Below are 18,473 nucleotides of genomic sequence, written 5' to 3'. Positions count from 1 at the left end.
CTGAAATACCCAGCAGTCCCTAGGGCAGGAAGGAGAGGAGCACTGAGGTGACAGGCCTTCGGGGAGAAAGAGACCAAGATAACCAAGCGCATTAACTCAGGTGATCCCTGGGAACAGTTACGAGGAACTGGTTAGTGGGGCCAGGGGTCGGCATGGTTACCGGGGGAGGTGATGTTCTGCACCAGGGGGCTGACCAGGGCCTCCCAGCAGGTCTTGCCCAGTGCTTGGGCAGCCTCATCGTCAGGGAGGAAGCGATCAGCAAAATTCTGCTCGTGGCGCAAAACCCTGTTCAGTCTGGGAACAAGGAGTGTGTGGTCAAGGATTGAAGGCACAGGTTCTCGGAGCCTCCGCTCAAGCGCAGTCAGCTCCCAGTCTCACCACGCTCGGTCCCCTAACCAGCTTGTGGCTTCTCACCTGTGCTCACCCTCCCCTCCTGTCCTGGCTTCTTCTTTACCTTTCAGACTTCTGTGGAAGTCTCCCACCACTTACTCCTTAGCAGCATCCTCCTGTTCCACTAAAGTCTCCCCACTCCCCGCAACCCCGACCACTACCTGCTCCACCCACCTGGGACAGAGCTGGAGGAGGCGCCTGCGGTCCTCCGCTATGTCCCGGCTCCATGCTTGCGCCCGAATGGTGTAGAAGAGACAGGTTCGGCGACACAGCTGCTCCCGGAATAGTGGCCAGAAAGTGGGCTTTGGGCCAAGGACCTCCACACCTCGAACCCGGGTGTCGATGCCACCCTGTAACATGCACACACACTTGTCTGTCACCTAAGCCACCTGGCCACCAAGCACTACCAAAAAAAGCCAGGCCTCATGCCCTGAGTTCCCTTGGAGGCACTTGAGAGACATTCTTGCATCTCTAGAACTAACAGGTCTCTGGGCCATCCCCAAGCAGGTGTGTGGCCTGAGCCTGGCTGGGGAACACGCTATCCTGTGGGCACTACCTCGTGATGCCCAGCCCAGCCTCTTCCCTCACCCTACCTGCTGGCAGCGCTTGATGCGGATCTGGATGACAGGCCAGAAGCGGTTCAGGTTCTCCAGGAGGACCACCCTGCTGGCCGAGGGCATCACGTTCACCTGACAGGGCAGGGGAGGAGAGAGAGAACTGTCACCTCTGGAAGTGCGGTTGGACAGACTGTTGACAGCAGCCAAGTCTGGTGATGGTATGTGCCCTTTACTGCTGCTCTGAGCCCGTGAACCCACACGAATCCGCTTCCAGAACTCTGCTCTCACCACTTATGAGGCAATTCCTGCCCGGGGGAAGGAATATGGAATAAGGTCAAGGTGACGGAGGGCCCCAGGGTCCCCACCGTGTTGAGCTCAGTGTTGATGCAGCTGGCACAGTCACCCCCAAACACCACCACTCTGGCTGGCATGTAACTTGAGTCCTCACTGGCCACGAGCAACGTCAGCTGCCTGGGGGCAGAGAAAACGATCAGAACAGGGGCCCTGGTCTTTGTTCAAACTGATTCCAACTTACCCCTTCCTCTTCAGACTCCTGTCCCTCTGCGCCTCAAATGTCGGTGTCCTCAGACACGCTGCTCTGCTCTTCTCTCTCCCCAAAGGGGCTTTTTTCTTCAAAATGACTTTATTTAAAACAATAGTTTCAAACAAAAAACTAATACTCTATTCCAAATCCACATGTCTACACTAGACGGCTCCACTTAGCTTTCATACCGTGTACCCAACACACATTTTTTCCCATGTCACAGCCCATAGGCCCTCTAAGCCAACAAGCCCAAGTGGAACCATGATCTGACCACAGAAGCCTGCTTCTCTTCCATCACCCCTCTTGGGAAAGAAAATCGCCATCTACCAGAACACTGTCACTATGGCTTCCCTCATGTCAATGGCATGTCCTATAGACTTGGCCCCTTGAGATCTCCAAGTCTGCCGCCCCTCGCTATTCCCAATCCCTGTGCCTGACTGAACACATTCATTTCTCAACTAGACCACCGCATAAGCCTTCCAACTCTTCCTCCCGCCTCTAACCCAAACTCCCATGATTGCCAGAGTGACTTTTCTAAATTTAAAAAAAAAACAAAAAACCTTGTTTTGTCCCTTCTCTTCTTAAAATCCTTCAGAATAAAGCTCAAACTTCTAGCTCACGATGGCTGTCTCCTGCCATTTCACAACACACACCCTCCGTTCCAGCCAAATGCGGTCATTTAAGCTTCCCCCACACACATCGCTGTGTTTCTTACTAACATTTTGCACAAATGCTGTCCCTCTGCCCAGACTCCCCACTTTCCTCTTTATACAGCTGATTTCTACTTTGAAGCTCTACTCACTTAGCCCCACCTTCTAGAAGCCTCCCTCCACCTCTCACTTGGCCTCAGGGTCCAGGGCACATGTTGGTTTTTCTTACTCTTACTGATTCTCCAGCCTAGCTCCCCAAGAAGACTATAAGTTCCCTGAAGACGGTACCATATTTTATTGTCCTTCTGGCCCCAGACCCTGGCCCAGTGCCTGGCCCGGAGTGTACATTAAACCAGCACCATGGGTTAGAGTGAATAAGGAAGTTGCCAATCTCCCTCAACACCACACACAGGGCGGTGACATCTGTAACTGTGGGCAGAGCACGTCACCAGGCTCAGGGAGTGAGGAGGTCTACACTGCACAAGAAATGCAGCAGATCAGTGTGTCTGTTCACTGCACAAAATGGGCTTGAGTGTGTCCCTCACACGTAGGGGTCATAGACAGGGTCGTGTGTCGGTGGGTGCTTTGACAACGTATGCTGAGGTGTACCAGAGTACCCCCCATGCCTGTGTGTGAGCACACCCACGGGTGCACATGGGCATGTTCACACCTAACAAGAACACCACGGTGCATGTGCAAGGTGATGTAGTGGGAACCGGTGCTGCCGTTGGACTCCCAGTAGGTCTTGGGGTTCCGGTCCGTCAGCTTGCTGGCCCGGTGCGGGTTGGAGGACACCTCCACCTTCTCCCAGCACTTGTCCTCCTTCACTTCCACGCTGGAGCCTGGGGGCAAGTGGGAATTTAGTTGAGAGAGAAAAAAGTAAAGGGACAGAGAGAAGAAATACTGGGGTGGGATCCAGGAGAAAGCAGATTGGGGCACAGACCCTGGCAGAGATGCCGGAGGAACACGTCGAAGAAGGGGATGTTGATGGGTCGGTGGGTTCGTCTGTGGTCTTCGATCTGGCCCAACACCATCTGCAGCCGGAACATCAGAGAGAAGGGGCACGGGGAGCAGGGAGGGACATGAAGGACACACAGAAACAGGTATGGAGAACAAGTCAAGGAGCAACAAAACGCTCGACCTCTTTCTTCACAAATTTTGGCAGAACAGGACCATGGGGGGGAAAGCCTGGGAAACAAGTGCCCCAGATTTGCTACTGGACCTACCAGCCTTCTCACCTGAATGCAGCCAGCCAGGATGCTGGAAGTGAGGTTACTATAGAGCTGGGCATGTTTTTCACACTCGGTCACCAGGTCGCGAAGCTCACAGGCCAGCAGCAGCTGAGCCGAGTGCTTGTCCAGGACTTTGGAGAGGGCCTCTTTGGCTCCCAGGCAGCAGAGAACAACCGCGTAGTCCTTGTGCATGGAGGCCAGGCGATGCAGGAAGCAGAGCAGCTCCTGAACAATCTGGCCCGGAGCCACGGAGATTAACGTGTGGGTAACAAACAGCAGGCCGAGCAAGGGGTGGGCAGTGGGTTTTGAAAAGGGAACATGGTGGCTGAGACTCTGGAGAAGGCTGAAAGCCCAGGAAAGGAGAGTGCCCCAGGAGGGCTGGGACAGAGCAGTGGGGGTGTTGGGCCTTCAGAGCTGCGGGGAATGGTCTGGGCACAGCTTCCGATGCTTCTTCCTGCCAGGGTGAGGCTCTCTCAAGAGCCTACCTCTGTGCCTGAGTCTTGGTCTGCAACCCAAAGACCCGGGAGGGTGGAGAGGGAGGAATGTCTGGATTGGTGAATGTGGGCTTCTCCTAAACCCAGAATCTAAAATCCAGCTTTATTCCTCAAAGGCCCCAGTTCTGAGATTCTTAAAGGACATTCCTTCCTACCCACCCCTTTCAGTGGTCAGACTCCTCCAGAAAGGCTGTGTGTTGCCCTCCATGACCTCACAAAGGCTGCCTTTCCCTCCCCTGCCTTTACCGGGTCTCTGGTACCTCAGAGTCACTGTTAGGGCCACTCAGATAGTTGAGGCAAGGCTCTAAGACCTCATGCCAGGGAAGGACCATCGCCTCAGGGTGAATCAGCAGCCGGGTCATGACCCTGGGGACGGGATGAAACAAGCAAAGTCCCTGCAGTCTGCCAGGACCCCTCACCTCCGATGCACAGTCGCCCCAATAGGCCCCTCACCTCAGTGCTGTCAGCAGCAGAGTTTTGTTGGGCCCCGGGGCATCCAGAGTCCGCAGCAACAGGAGGAAGGGCTGAGTCTCCTGCTGGAGGCGCTTGAGGAGGGGCCTCACGGCGCCCCCTGGGCCGCCCTCCTGACACAGCACCCGCTCCAAGCCCAGGAGGAGTTCTGCAGACGGGCCCCCGGCCAGGGACCGGATGAGGTGCTCAGGGGACCCATCCTGGCCCTGCACGCCAGAGGTTTCCAGTGCTGCTGTCAGGCGCGTGGGAGGAAAAACTGAGTATGAAGAGGAGTCAAAGCAACTGGTCAAACCACAAATTGGACAGGTCCAGAAAATCACCCCCAAATTTTTCTCCTATTTGGAGGAGAGTTTGTCTGTAGTTTGTACCAAACTGTGGGAGATTGTCTTTTCTGGTCTCAAATACATAGCTAGGTGTATCTGGAAAAAAGTTTAGTTTGGCAAATACTGTCATGTTAAACACATAGATTTTTAGTCTCATATAGTCATACAATGACCTTTCATCATTAAATGGTAGCTATGTGGTTACATAAACCAATAAACATTAGTTATTATAATTGCATCCCTCTACTACCTAGCATGGTGGCTTTAAAGATTTTTAAATTTTTAAAAAGTTTTTATTTATTTTAAGAAAGAAAGAGAGAGAGAATATCCCAAGCAGGCTCTGCACTGTCAGCACAGAGCTCCATATGGGACTTGAATTCACAAACCATGAGATCAGGACCTGAGTCTAAATCAAGAATGGGAGGCTTAACTGACTGAGCCACCCAGGTGCCCCTAAAAATTTTTTTCTTAACATTTATTCATTTTTGAGAGACAGAGCACAGTGGGGGAGGAGCAGAGAGAGAGAGGGAGACACAGAATCCGAAGCAGGCTCCAGGCTCTGAGCTGTCAGCACAGAGCCTGACGTAGAGCTCAAACCCACAAACCATGAGATCATAACCTGAGCTGAAGCTGGACGTCTAACCGACTCAGCCATCCAGGTGCCTCAAGATTTTATTTTTAAGTAATCTCTACACCCAACGTAAACCTGGAAGTTACAACCCAGAGATCAATAGTCACATGGTCTACCAGCTGAGCCAACCAGGCACCCCACATCGTGGTTTTGCTCTAGGTAACTGTAGAGTATCTTTCTCCTCTTGATCAGGAAGTTTTACTTAAGACCTAACGTGAGTGCCAAAACCCTTACTCATTTCCTGAAGGTTCATCATATGGTATATGAGCCTTAGCCCTCCCGGCCGCAGGCTGGTACTGCCCGACTCCTCAGCAGAGCCACTTCCTCTGCAACGGTACCTGTGTGCTCAGGACTGCCCGGCGGCTCTGAGTAGCGATTGAGAAGCATCATGAGGACGGCGCGTGTGGTGGGCACGGGTTCTGTCCCTGGCGCTACCCCGGAGTGCCTGAACAAGGTGTCTCTCAGCTCTTGGGTTATAATCTGGTCCCCCAGAGTGTGGTGGTTGCACAGAAGCAGGTTGAGCAGGAGTAGACCGTTTCTCACTGCAGAGGAACACCTGGGAGGAGGGAGGTAACCCCGGGAAGAAATTGAAAGAGTGAATGCCACAGAAGCAGGAAGCAAGTACAGAGGGGAAGAGGCCTGTGGCTGGGGAGGAGAGGGCTCCAGGGCGCCTGTGAGGCAGAACATCTGGCTCCATGGCCTCAGGCCACTCCTCCCAACCCCAGGCAGGAAGGCCAGGGTCCCCCTGCTCTCTGTGAGGAATCTCCCTACCCCCACCACTTGGCCTCTCTACCAATAACAGGCAGAGAGGGCCACCAATGTTTCCTCCAGAGGTAACAACATGAAGGGAATTTCTGTGAGGCACATGAGATGTAGGCAGAGCAGCAATGGGGCTTGGGGCTTAGTGGGAATTTGAAAGGGGGGCGCCCTGACCCCTCTGTGTTCAGCATCAGGATCACGGCTGCAGGGACAGTAAGGAGCAGGCTCTCAGAGCCTGGGAGGGTGGCTGAGTCAATGCTGGCGAAGATCTCTCTGGTCATCTGGGCGTCAAACAAAGGACGGATAGAATCTCGGCCAGTGACAAAAGTGGGGATCTCCGAGGAGCTGGCAATGGCCAGCATCTTCAGTGCCTGCGGGGGGGATGTGGAAGCAGAATTAGTTATGGGAAGAGCTGCCATGCAGAGAAAGAGGAGAGCCAGGCTCTCACTCTCCACCCCAAACTTTGGGGCAGCTGAGCTGTTGGCAAATAGGTCAAAAGAGTTGGTGATGGGATATCAAATGATTAAAACACAAAGACAGACAAGAAAAGAAAGCAAACAAAATAATGAGGCTCAATGATAAAAGCAGTTTCCAGCAATTTCTCTCTCCCGGCACCGGCACTGGCACTGAGGCTGAGTGTGAGGGCGGTCCCCTCCTGCAGCTTCCTCTCAGCATGGGGCCCTTTCATGGCACCTAGTTGTCTTCAAAGGCTTTACCTTGACATTGTCTTCCATCTCACTGGACCACCCCTCCCTTTGTAAAACCTCCCTTCTCCTGAGTGCCAGGGCCTCATACACCCCTGGTTGTCCTGCCTCCCTGGAATTCCTCTGCCAAATCCTTGAACGGCGGAAGTTCCTCCCTCCTTCTCACTCTGCACTCCCTCCCGAGGCAACTTCATCTGCTCCCATCACTTCAGTCACCACCACCAGGCCAGCACCCCCAAACCTATGTCCCTTGGCCTCCAAAGCCAGCAGCCAGGCCCCCTTGACAAGACTACTTGGGTGGTTTCACAGCAAGAACAGTTGGAATTCTGGGAAAAAATACTTGGAATGTATACACGTGTCTGCTGGTACTATAAAAAAATGAAATTAAGATGAATGCTATGCCTGTCTTCCTTGGTGAAAGGCTGGACGCCTGAGAAGAAACCCTCTAGGGATGGAGAAGGTTAGAACTAATTCTCAGGACATCCTCCCTCATCAGGCCTGAATCCTGCACACTCCCCTTATGCTACGAGTATGCTATGCACACTCCCCTTATGAGGCCGAATTCTACAAACTTGAAGTTATAAATAAGATGATGTCATTTTGCTACAGGGCAAGAGTCTGAATTTGGGGGCAAATGCTATATTTTGGTCATGCCACCTGAAAGGGTTGGGGAATTCCCTGAGCAAACATGGCCTAGATGATGAGTGTCTGGCTGCTCCTTGGGCGGCACCTCGCTGGCCCTGCGCAGGAAAGAGCCTCCCAACCTCACCCCGGGAGAGCCTGCCCTCAGGGGACCTGCGCTCCTGTCCCCATCAGGGATTCCAGGCTACACAGAGCACACCCTGTCCACACCTCCTACCAGCCAGCACTTGTGTCTGGAGTAGTCAGGAAGCCAGTTCTTCTATAAGCTCCCCTGGATGAGGGCTCCCCTTCCTCCAGGCCCAGGTGGCAAGGCACCCACATCTGGTGAGGGGGTAGTTTCTGTGTAAGGGTACCACCCAGATCAACGGATAAAAAATTATTTTGTCACATGCAGAAAATTAGTCTCTAACCAGATACCTAACTGATACCTAAAAAAGACACGGGAAACTGAACAAACCTAAAAACTCAATTCCGGACCTTCTCTCCATACCGCTTCCTCCTCCCACATTCCCCCACTTAGTGAATGACCTCCTCGTCGTCTCTGCTGCTCCATCGTAAACCCAGGAATCCTTCTTAAAAACGTCCTCCTCCCTTTCTTCAACACACATTCAATCCCAAAGACTGTCCCACTAGACCCATCAACCCACCTGCATCCTTCCATTCTAAGGTCCCCTCCCTGGTCTAAATCGCCGCAGTCCCTCCTCAAGATCAGCATTCCCCCGCCTGCCCCTCTGGCCATCGCTCTCTCCCACCAGGCCCAGCCCACTCACCGCCAACCCCGCCTGCTGCACCAGGATGGAAGTCTTATATTCTTGCATGCAAACCAGCACGGCGTAGATGCCACCTTCCCTGGCAAACAGGGGGCGCCACTCATGCTTGGTCATGAGCAGGTAGAGGAGGCGCAGGACCAACACCACCACCATCTTCTCTCCCACCTGGTTGGTCAGCAGCTCCACCAGCGTCTTCACGAGCTTCTCTCTTAAACAGAAGAGACATTGGAGTTCCCCATCCCAAAAGCCATGCCTGCCTCCCTGCCCAGCCCTCTCCACCAAGACCCATCACCCCCACCCCTATCCAGACTGCTCTTGCCTTAGTTTCACTCTTCATCCCCTCTCCTCTGCAGGCTAACTGCCTCTGGCTCCTCACCTCATGGAGGAGGCAGTAGAGCAAAATGGTTGGTTATAAACACTGGCTCCCCTTTCCATTTTCTTTTTGTTGAGAGTGAGAGAAATAGAGAGAGAAAGCATGTACATACATGCGTGCATCCAATACAAGCAGGAGATGGACAGAGGGAGAGGAAGAGAGAATCCTAAGCGGGCTCCATGCCCAATATGGAGCCCCAAGTGGGGCTCAATCTCACACCCGTGAGATCATGGCTGGAACCAAAATCAAGAGTTGGACGCTTGACAGACTGAGCCACCCAGGCGCCCCTGGTTTACCTTTTCAAATAAATCGATGAATTCAATGTGATTCTAATCACAATGCCTGGAAGGTTTTTTACAACACACTTGACAGGTGGGTTTGGGCATAGGATGAGAAAATAGGCAAGAATAGTCAAGAAACGTTTAGAAAGAAATAATGGTAGACCTGGCTGCTAGTTATCAAAAGATATAAGAATTAAAACTCTGGACATGATGCAGGATAGATATAGATTGCTAGATAAGGGTGGCATCCCAGCAGTGAGAACAGCAAGGAGCACGTAACACGTGAGGTAGAGACACCTGAAACAATACAGCTGGGGTTCTGCCTCACTCTGTCAGCATAAATAAACTGCAAACAATTATAAAGTAAATGTAAAAGGGGCACCTGGGTGGCTCGGTCGGTTAAACGTCTGGCTTCGGCTCAGGTCATGATCTCACAGTTCGTGGATTTGAGCCCTGCATCAGGCTCTGTGCTGACAGCTAGCTCAGAGCCTGCAGCCTGCTTCAGATTCTGTGTGTCCCTCTCTCTCTGACCCTCCCCTGCTCACGCTATCTCTGTCTCTCAAAAATAAATTAAAAAAAAAAAGCAAATGTAAAAAACAAAACCATGGCTATCTTTAGAAAATAAAAATACTTTTTATAATCCTGAAATAGGACAGACCCACTCAAAACCTAGAAGCCATTAAAAAGTTTAAAAATATCCTAGGGGCGCCTGGGTGGCTCAGTCGGTTAAACGTCCGACTTCAGCATAGGTCACGATCTTGCAGTTTGTGAGTTCGAGCCCTGCATCGGGGTCTGTGCTGATAGCTCGGAGCCTGGAGCCTGCTTTGGATTCTATGTCTCCCTCTCTCTCTGCCTCTCCCCTACTTGTGCTCTGTCTCTGTCTCTCAAAAAAATCAACATTTAAAAAATTAAAAAAATATTCTAACACAGGGGTGCCTGACTGCCGTGGTCAGTAGAATAGGTGACTCCTGATCTCAGGGTCATGAGTTTGAGCCCCACATTGGACGTAGAGCCTACTTAAAGATTAATTAACTAATTAATTCTCACATAAAACTCTAAAACTTTCAGCACAATGAAAGACACTGTCCACAAGGTTAAGAGATAAGCTAGAGAGTCCTATGGAAATGCTGTTTTGAAGGAAAGGAAGAAGAGCTTCAGAGTTCCTAGATCACACTGAGTGTCACAAGATGAAAAAAAAACACTGGATTTATTTTTCCCCACAGGGACAGAGATGTATATTGAGGAGGTGGCCTGGGAATGTTCTGTCTTTGTCTTTTCTCATGAGCTTTATGATGACTACACCATGACCATGAATCAAATATGCTTTAAATAACAAACCCCCTTGTGTAGCCAGGACTTATTATAAACAAGCTAATACAACATGGGTAATACATATGAACGGATATAGGAATATAAGTAAGGATGTTTACCAAAATGTTAACAGTGACTCTCTCTGCAAACCGTCTTCAGAGGATTGTTTTTATCTTCATAATCTTCTAACTGTTTTTACAGTGGGCATATACTATTTTATATTTGGAAAATAGTTAACATGATTTTGAAAAATAACACGCAAAATATGTGAAACATAAATAACCAATTAATATCCAGAGTGCCTAAAACTCAGTAAGAAAAAAATTAAGACCCAGTGAGAAAATGGGCCAAGGATAAGAACAGATTCTTTATAGAAGAAACACAATGAATGTGGGCAAATATGCTTAACTTCACTAGAACTAAGAAATGAGGGGCCCCTGGGTGGCTGTCAGTTGAGCGTCTGGCTTCGTCTCAGGTCATGATCTCACAGTTCGTGGGTTTGAGCCCCGTGTCAGGCTCTGTGCTGACAGCTAGCTCAGAGCCTGGAGCCTATCTTCGGATTATGTGTCTCCCTCTCTCTCTGACCCTCCCCTGCTCACGCTGTCTTTCTCTCTCAAAAATAAATAAAACATTAAAAAATTTTAAGAAATGAAAACAAAGACACCAATCGCTTAAAATTCTGCCAATCTGATAGATTTAAAAAATGATAGTATCCAGTGTTGGGGGATGTGAGGAAAACAAACCCAGCAGAACACTGAACTTGGATATAACCACATGCAGAATACTGTGCATCAGAGAAATCAATGAGGCAGCTCTATGTGGACTGGCGTGTAGAGCCTTCTTAGACACACAGAGTGTGCAGAGAAAGCCATAGAAGCGTGTAGTATGATCATATATATTTACACACAAACTCAGAAAATGTTCTCTTTCCAAAGACACAAACGTAAATCTATGGAAGGTCGAAGAATCCACAGCAGACTGGCAACAGTGGTGCAAAGGGACTTGGTCTTTTCTTCTATGTTCTGTTACATCCTTCAGGTCTTTCAAAGTGAGAATGTATTTGTGTATTATTTGTATAATTAAGAAGTGGTTTAAAAAATACCTTTGAAAATAGAATGAAAACAGGAAGGAATAAAAAAGAAAAGAAAAGAATTCAATCTCAATCTCAACAGGACCTACAGGTGAATCCTGGCTGCGCTATTGATCAAACTTTGTGCCAACTCTTAAACGCTTCTAAGGTTCAGTTTCCTCACCCATACACTGTCGTAAGCATAGTATCAACTCTTCCTCAGGAAGGAAGAGAGAGAAGGATTTAATGAGAGAATGCACGTAAAACTTTAAGCACAGAGCCTGGCACAGAGTAAGTGCTCCAAGCATATGATGATATTCCATTATAATATCGCATCCTCCTGCCTGGCTACTCCCTCAGGCTGACCCTTCTTTCAGCCCCAGCCTTTCCAATTCCTGATATAGCTCCCTCCCTCCCTACCACCATCCTCCCGCAGTGGCCACTTAAACCAAAACCCCTCCCCTCCCCACCCTTCTAACCTCAGAGCTCTGTCAGGACGGACCAGAGGGTGGTCCTGCTCAGTGACCTCCTCCACAGCCTGAGAGAGGGCGTAGAGGCCTGAGAGCTGCAGGTTTGTGTCCAAGCTGGATCTCTGCACGGTGGCCATGACCGCTGCCACATGCTGATCCAGGGAGCTGCGTGGGCCAGGACCCCGCAAGCCTCTAGCCATTTCTGAAATTGGTGAGGGAAAGGTAGTGGCTTAAAAAAAAAAAATCGAGCACACTCCAAGTTCGAAGTGTTTAACGGTCAAAGCCAGTTATCCTACTGACGTATGACTACGTTTTTCATTACTGTAACTCGTGTTCTGAACTTTCCCAATTCTGCGTGAGGGATTTAATACCCAAACGCAGAAGACGAAGACATTCCGGAAAACAGACCCTCGTTTTCCAGGGATACGAAGATAGGGAGCAGTGACTGGTTACATACACTTAAGGTCAAAGGAAGGAAGATGGACGCATGCTCCCAAAGCATTTTCCCATGCAACAGCAATCCTCCTCCACAGCTTTCCTCTACCCTGGCTACTTCTGCAGGTACTGCCCAGAACTTGTTACAACTTCCTCGCCCCCACTTCCCAGCACCTGACTCACCACTGGCTGCCTCCTTCACCTCAGGGGCCAGAACCATCCCCTCAGTCACCAGAAGTTGGTTAAACAGCTGTGAATCACTCTGTGCCATGGGGGGCTCAGTTTTTCCCTTGGCAGGATCTGCATCAGCTTTTGGGGGCTCAGCTGTTGCTTTGGGAGAGTGGGTCTCTTCCTCTGAGAAGCTGGCCTCCAACTTGGACTCCTCTTCTGGATCTGGAGAACCCGAGTGACTTCGTGAAGACGACGAGATGCTCAGTTCATCGGGCAGCAGCGCATACTTGGTGTAGATTTGGGAGTTGAGCAGGTCACTGAGGGTACTGCCCTCAAACCGACTGCTGAGCACCTGCAGCAGGCCCTCAGCCATCTCTACAGGCACGGAGATTTCCCCCAAGGCTTTTTCACCCAGGGTCTGCAAACAGAAGGAGGTATGCATTTCAGGGACAGGCAGGCACAAAGGTCCTGGGCACAGTAATAGGGTGGCCGCCTCCCGCCATGACTTGCACACTTCTACATACCAGACCTCACGGGATTTGTCTCCTTCCCCAGCAGGCCCCCTCCTACTCTCTCATCTCTGGCTCCAGCCTCCTCCTAAGCACTCCCTTATCTAGAACTCCCTCAGAGAGTCTCACCTCCAAACCCAAGCATCTCAGGCCTAAGATACCTCATCCAGGTTCTCCCGAAGATTCTGGAAAATCGACTGCTGCTCACATACATCCAGCTTCTTGATGAAGAAGAGCAGCTCCCACCACTCGGCCTGAGTGAGGTATCCCAACCGCTCGTTCTTCTGAGGCTCGGGCTGGAGGTACGGCAAGGCGTAGAGCCCATCCACCGGTTTCCAGTCCCAGGAGGGAAGTGCTAAGGGAACAGGCATGGGGAGTCATCATCCCACAGGAACAGAGTGCATTTCTGAATCTCGGGGGCAGCTCCCAGTCAGGAGTGGCTCTGGCCCAGTCCTACTCCTCTGCTCAGAGACCGGCTGTCCATGTGCCCTCCGGACTCACCTGTGGCCAGCAGAGTGGTCCCTGCCCCAATTTCCACAGCTCCTGAAGCCGTATCCTCGGCAGCTTCCTCAGGGCCCAGGATCTCCAGCATGTGCCAGTGCACCCAGTATGTGCGGCCCGTTGACTGCCAGAAGACCTGGTATGGAGGGAGGAGGAAAGAAGGAAGAATAGGCCTCTGCGCCCCGGGCAGTGCAGGCTTGAAGGGATAAGGCTGGGCACACGGTCCTCAAGGCACACCTGGCTAAGCTTGGGAAAGCCTCCGTATGGCAAAAGACTCCACTCTCCAAAGAGTGGGCCCTGCTTCTCATCTCCTCCTGACGCCGATGGCCTCTGCTCTGACACTCCCTCCCAGCCAACTCCATGGGTGGGGGGTAGAGGGTGTCTCCATACATCAGCTGTTTTCTGGGTGTGAGTCTCTGCTTGGCCTCACAGCCCACCCACTCCCACTAGATTTTCTCAGCCTTCCACAGGTCCCAGCCCCCTCTCAATTGCTGCCTCCCTTTAAAAAAATATTTTTTTTTGTTTGTTTATTTTTGAGAAAGACACATAGAGTGTGAATGGGGAAAGGACAGAGAGAGAGAGGGAGACAGAGAATCTGAAAGAGGCTCCAGGCTCTGAGCTGGCAACACAGAGCCTGACAGAGGGCTTGAATCCACGAACTATGAGATCATGACCTAAGCCGAAGTTGGTCGCTTAACCGACTGAGCCACCTAGGTGCCCTGTGACTCCCTTCAACCATTCTGATCCCCTTGGGGGTTTTCTCCATGGGCGGCCTGCCAGAGAGCCGGCTCCCTGAAAGCCCCACCTATACCTGACCAGCTAGATCCCCAAACGCGTCCCCCACGTGTCCTCTGGCCTCGCTCACCTGCACGGGGGGCACGCCGTTGTTGCTCTGCCGGAACTCGCCCTTGTCCCCAGCGCTGACCTCCTCGTAGTCATCCAGCATGCGCACTCGCATCCCCGCCTGCAGCGTCTCCCGCACGTACTCACCATAGCCACAGCGGCTCGAAAATTCAGAGCGCTGACGGAAGGCCCGCTCTTGCTTTCTGGGGGTGGCAACCATGGTAGGGAGCAAAAGACTAGGGCCTGACACGCAGGGCTGAAAGATGGACCGGGTGGGCCGCGACGGCGACGACAACGTGCTCTGTTGGCTGAGGTTGCGGGCCCAGCCCATGCTGCGCACCAGCTCGGAGATGAGGCTGCCCACAGCCATACTGAACTCCAGCTCCCGCTGCCTCCGGCTCTTCTCCTGGCCGAACTCCCCTGGGGACAGGGAGCCCCGGTCTCCAGCCCCTGGCTCTGGACTGTTATTCAGCTGATCCAGCAGGGAGGTGACACATAGGTAACGTTTCACCAGGGAGAAGAGCAGCTTTCCTGGGATCTGTAGGACACAGTCCGTGGTATAGGTGCATCTTTTCCCAGATTCAGCCCCTCTCTCTCCTTTCCCCGCAATATCCTCCTCTACAGAAAAATTTCAATGCCTTATCCCCACACTTGCAGGTCTCAAACTGTGATTTATAGAACACACAAGGAGTGTCTTAAAACAGATTCCTGGGTTCTAATCTGAGAAATTCTGAGTGTGGGATGGGGGGCAAGCTTGAACCTTCATTTTAACAAGCTCCCCCAGGTGGCTCTGGTGCGGACACATAATCCTGAACCACATTTTCAGAAGTGACGTCCTAGGCCTTGTACACGGCATTTCCCCCAGAGCTGCCAGAGTACCTGAGGCAGATGAATGCCCTCAAAGGCCATGCAGTGTTCCTCCGAGGATGTGGTCTCTGCAAACAGCTCCAGCAAAGTATAGCGGCTGTCAAAATCCATGTGCTGCTCGATGCCATCTTGCTGGCTCAGTGACAGCAGGACGTGAGCCCGACTCCCTGTAATCCACACCCAGTCTGTATCTTCTCAATCCCCATTGCTTCCCCTGCCTTCCCTAAACTGTCTATCCCCTACCCCAGAGGCTTTCAAACTTCTCTGTGACTCAGACTCTCCCAGTGAGGTATACATTTTACGTGGTAACCCGATACAAACATCCACACATACAACTGAAACATATATTTGATGCTACAAAACGTACCTTGCCAAGTGCCACCTTGGTTCATTTTCCATTAAAGAAATGTCGGTTGTAACCCACCAAACTGATTTCACGATCAACAAATAAATCTCAACCCACCACTTAAAAACATAAACCTACTCCATTCTCGTTTCTGCCACGCATGGAGAATGGACAGGCAAACCCGGTACTATCATTTTTTCCTACTTGTATACCTGTAATAGTTTATTAATTTATACTTTTTTTTTTCAGAAAACACCTGGTATTCAGAAAACACCAGGAGTTCTTACAGAGTTGAGAAATCCCTCCTCTTTCTGTTCTTACTCCTTCTGGCCCCAATTTCTCCAGTACTTTCCTGCTTCCCCTGGCTGTCTCTTACCAGCATCGTGGGCTGCCAGAGCCTGCAGCATCTTGCCCGCACTCCGACGGATCTGAGGCTCAGGGTTGCATAACATGTGCATAAGCAGGTCCAGGGCTCCTGTCTCCCTGAAGACCCCAGTGAGGGGCCCAATGCTGGCATAGGCACTGAGCACATGGATGGTGTGAAGCACAGCGGCTGTGAGGCTCGAGGTCCCACCTTCTGCCAGCTGCCTGGCAGCCCTGCGCACCAGCGCCCGCACATCAGCCTCCATCTCTCCCATTGCTGTGTCGTCCAGACCTCCTGGATCTCGGGAAAAGCTTCCTGAACCCCCAGCTGGTTCGTGCTGAGGTCCCTTAGATAATGCCCGCTCACCTAACAGCATGGGGCAGTTGGCGTAGACTTCGGGGGTTGACAGCCACATGAGGATGTGCTCTGTCTTGCCCTCTTCCACACCCACTCTGCCCACTTCCCCACACTTCAGAACACTCCATCGGATGAGGTATTCAGGATGCCCATCGTGCCCAGGCCGCTGTCGAATAAGCTCTTCGGGATATGCCTGCAGCCGGGGCCCCAAGGGCACCATGACGTCCCCAGTGCGCCGTTCCCCCACCATCCTGACCTCCTGGGACACAGAAGGGAAAAGATAAAGGCAATAAGGGCAAAGAAAAAGACTACATGGAGGGGGTGGAACCTTGAGACACAGATCAGGTGCAGGTGGAAGTTACAGGCCAAACAGAAAAAGCCAAGAATAGGGACAGAATATATAACTTGAACACACTTTGGGATTTATAAGAAAGGACAATGGAGTGGAAACAACAAGAGAATGAAACGAAGGGGTTTAAGAGACGCAAGAGGTTACAAGAGAGGATAAGAAAAGGGTAACAAAGAGCGACAGTTAAGCAGCAGTCTGGGCAGAAGAGCAGTCTGGGTGAGGGCTACAGATCAGGACTTAGGTGGATAACATGGGTGATAAGGCAGGACAGCAGCATGGGAGACAGCGGGGCTAGAACAAACGTGGTCAGTCAGGGTGCAGGACGCGCAGGAGAGAGAGTAAAAATGACAGCGTAAAGCTGGAATGTGGATATAAAGGAGTGGGCCATGGCAGATAGAGAAAACAGAGACAAAAGGAGGTTGGGCAATGGGCACCCACATCCAGATGACCGGATAGGAAAGTGGATCAGAGTACTGTGAGCAGGAGAGGGACTGAAGGGACCAGATTGAATTACAGGAAAAAAGACCAGGACCCACTAGGCACTTAAGCTGTACGTATGGTGAGGGTACCACATGGAGGTGGTGATCATGGAGTTGAAGGGTAGGAAATGAGGTCAGGAGATGGTGAAGATGTTAAGACAGGCAATAGAGCACAGATGAGAGTCAGATTAAGAGTGGCTCCGAATTCTGGCTCTTTCACTTACTCTGTGAGTACTTTTGGACAAGTGACTTCACCCTGAACCTCCGTTCCCTCCTCTGCAACATGGTAATAGTATTCATACCCACCTCATGAAGTCGTGGTAAAAACTAAATAAGATCATATATGTAAAGCACCTAGAACAGCTGCTAGCACACAGTGAGAGTGCAGTAAACACAATCTAATATTCTTGGCTGGAGAAGGGAGGGGCAGTCCACCGACAAATGTAGTCATTAAGCCAGAAGATGATAAATGGGAGTAGGAAGAAGGCTAAGCAAAGGTATGTGTGATAGGAAGCAGCAGAATGGGGGCAATGGGGAGTGGTGAGAGTAGGAATGGGGGGAGAGGGGATAGAAGAAAGGCATGAAGAGGAGGGGAAACATGGGAAGTGGACCTCAATGGGGGCAGGGGTCCAGGTAGCATGGTGGGGTTGGGGGTGGGGGGACATGACTGGGAGGTAATCGGTGACGTGGGGATGGACAACCGATGAACAGGGTGAACTCAAACAACTGATGGGCTAAAATGGGGGGTAGAAGCGGAACTATTATGGGCCTACAACAGGAGCAGTAAACTGAGGTATGGAGGTGCGGTCTGGACCTGGGGATGAGACAGCAGGTAGACGCGTGTAGCAAGGTCAGGCCCAAGCTTGCAGACCATGGGGTTGCAGAGGAGGCCACTAGGGCAGCGGAACGGCTTTGGGGGGGCGGGGTGAGGATGGAGGGGCGCAGTCCGAGGAGGCTGATAGGACCGAGAGAATCTCGACAGCAAGAATCTCGACAGCAAGACCTGGCTCCCGTCGCCAACCCCACGGAGACCGCGTACGGGAGCGGAAAGGGGACGCGGCAGGGACCCGGTCGCCGCAGGAGCCTCCTCTCACCTCCCACCGCCCGGCTTGGCCCTCGGCCCTCGCTGGGAGCCAGCTGCCGGTCCCGCCGTCCTGGCCCCGCCTCTTCAGAAGCTCCCTTCCGGGTCACACGGGGAGGGCGCGAGGGCGGGCGCGGCCCGGCTTCTACGGGTCCCTCCGCGGCCCACAGTCGAGCATGGCGGAAAAGCGCGCGCTAGTGGAGCATGCGTAGTGGCCGCGCCGCTGCGGGGGGCGGGGGGCTGCGGTCAGCCCGCGCCAGCTGTCCAACGTTGCTCCTCGCTGCCGCAGGAGTCCGCAGCCCTTGGCCTCCATCACCGGGGAGGCACCCCTGGCATACAGTGGGTCCACCTTCTCCATCCACCAGGAACCTACACTCTCAGTCCTGGAGCTGTTCCTTTTGAGTTTTCACGAGGTCACGTGGCCATGAGTTTCCCAAACCCAAACCCCTTAAGCAGTGCTTTGGGTTGGTTGAGTCACTTTACCTGTTAATTAAAATTGC

The 18,473-nt window shown here is 51.9% G+C and overlaps 1 protein-coding gene across 5 annotated transcripts in view; it reads right to left on the bottom strand.

The window, feature by feature from the left end:
* Positions 1-18,067, bottom strand: part of CUL9 (cullin 9) — a 30,838-nt gene extending 12,771 nt beyond the window's left edge. For 3 of the 5 annotated variants that reach the window (XM_029943339.1, XM_029943338.1, XM_029943340.1), the window contains exons 1-20: positions 17,987-18,067; positions 15,720-16,323; positions 15,010-15,164; positions 14,153-14,668; positions 13,288-13,423; positions 12,948-13,141; positions 12,290-12,695; positions 11,681-11,873; positions 8,168-8,375; positions 6,226-6,422; positions 5,631-5,848; positions 4,321-4,594; positions 4,128-4,233; positions 3,380-3,607; positions 3,085-3,175; positions 2,812-2,983; positions 1,313-1,418; positions 984-1,079; positions 565-740; positions 161-294 (exon numbers count right to left, since the gene is read on the bottom strand). In XM_029943339.1, the coding sequence (XP_029799199.1) occupies positions 161-294; positions 565-740; positions 984-1,079; positions 1,313-1,418; positions 2,812-2,983; positions 3,085-3,175; positions 3,380-3,607; positions 4,128-4,233; positions 4,321-4,594; positions 5,631-5,848; positions 6,226-6,422; positions 8,168-8,375; positions 11,681-11,873; positions 12,290-12,695; positions 12,948-13,141; positions 13,288-13,423; positions 14,153-14,668; positions 15,010-15,164; positions 15,720-16,314 (4,201 nt within the window). In that variant the 5' untranslated portion in view covers positions 16,315-16,323; positions 17,987-18,067. The remainder of the gene's footprint in view (positions 1-160; positions 295-564; positions 741-983; positions 1,080-1,312; positions 1,419-2,811; positions 2,984-3,084; positions 3,176-3,379; positions 3,608-4,127; positions 4,234-4,320; positions 4,595-5,630; positions 5,849-6,225; positions 6,423-8,167; positions 8,376-11,680; positions 11,874-12,289; positions 12,696-12,947; positions 13,142-13,287; positions 13,424-14,152; positions 14,669-15,009; positions 15,165-15,719; positions 16,324-17,986) is intronic. The other 2 variants (XM_029943336.1, XM_029943337.1) reach the window with 2 other exon arrangements.
* Positions 18,068-18,473: the final 406 nt, after the last annotated feature.

This window comes from Suricata suricatta, chromosome 7 (genome assembly GCF_006229205.1).
Source record: "Suricata suricatta isolate VVHF042 chromosome 7, meerkat_22Aug2017_6uvM2_HiC, whole genome shotgun sequence".
NCBI classification, from domain to species: domain Eukaryota; kingdom Metazoa; phylum Chordata; class Mammalia; order Carnivora; family Herpestidae; genus Suricata; species Suricata suricatta.
Note: the sequence above shows the minus strand (reverse complement) of the source record. Positions and strands in the feature narration are given on the sequence as shown.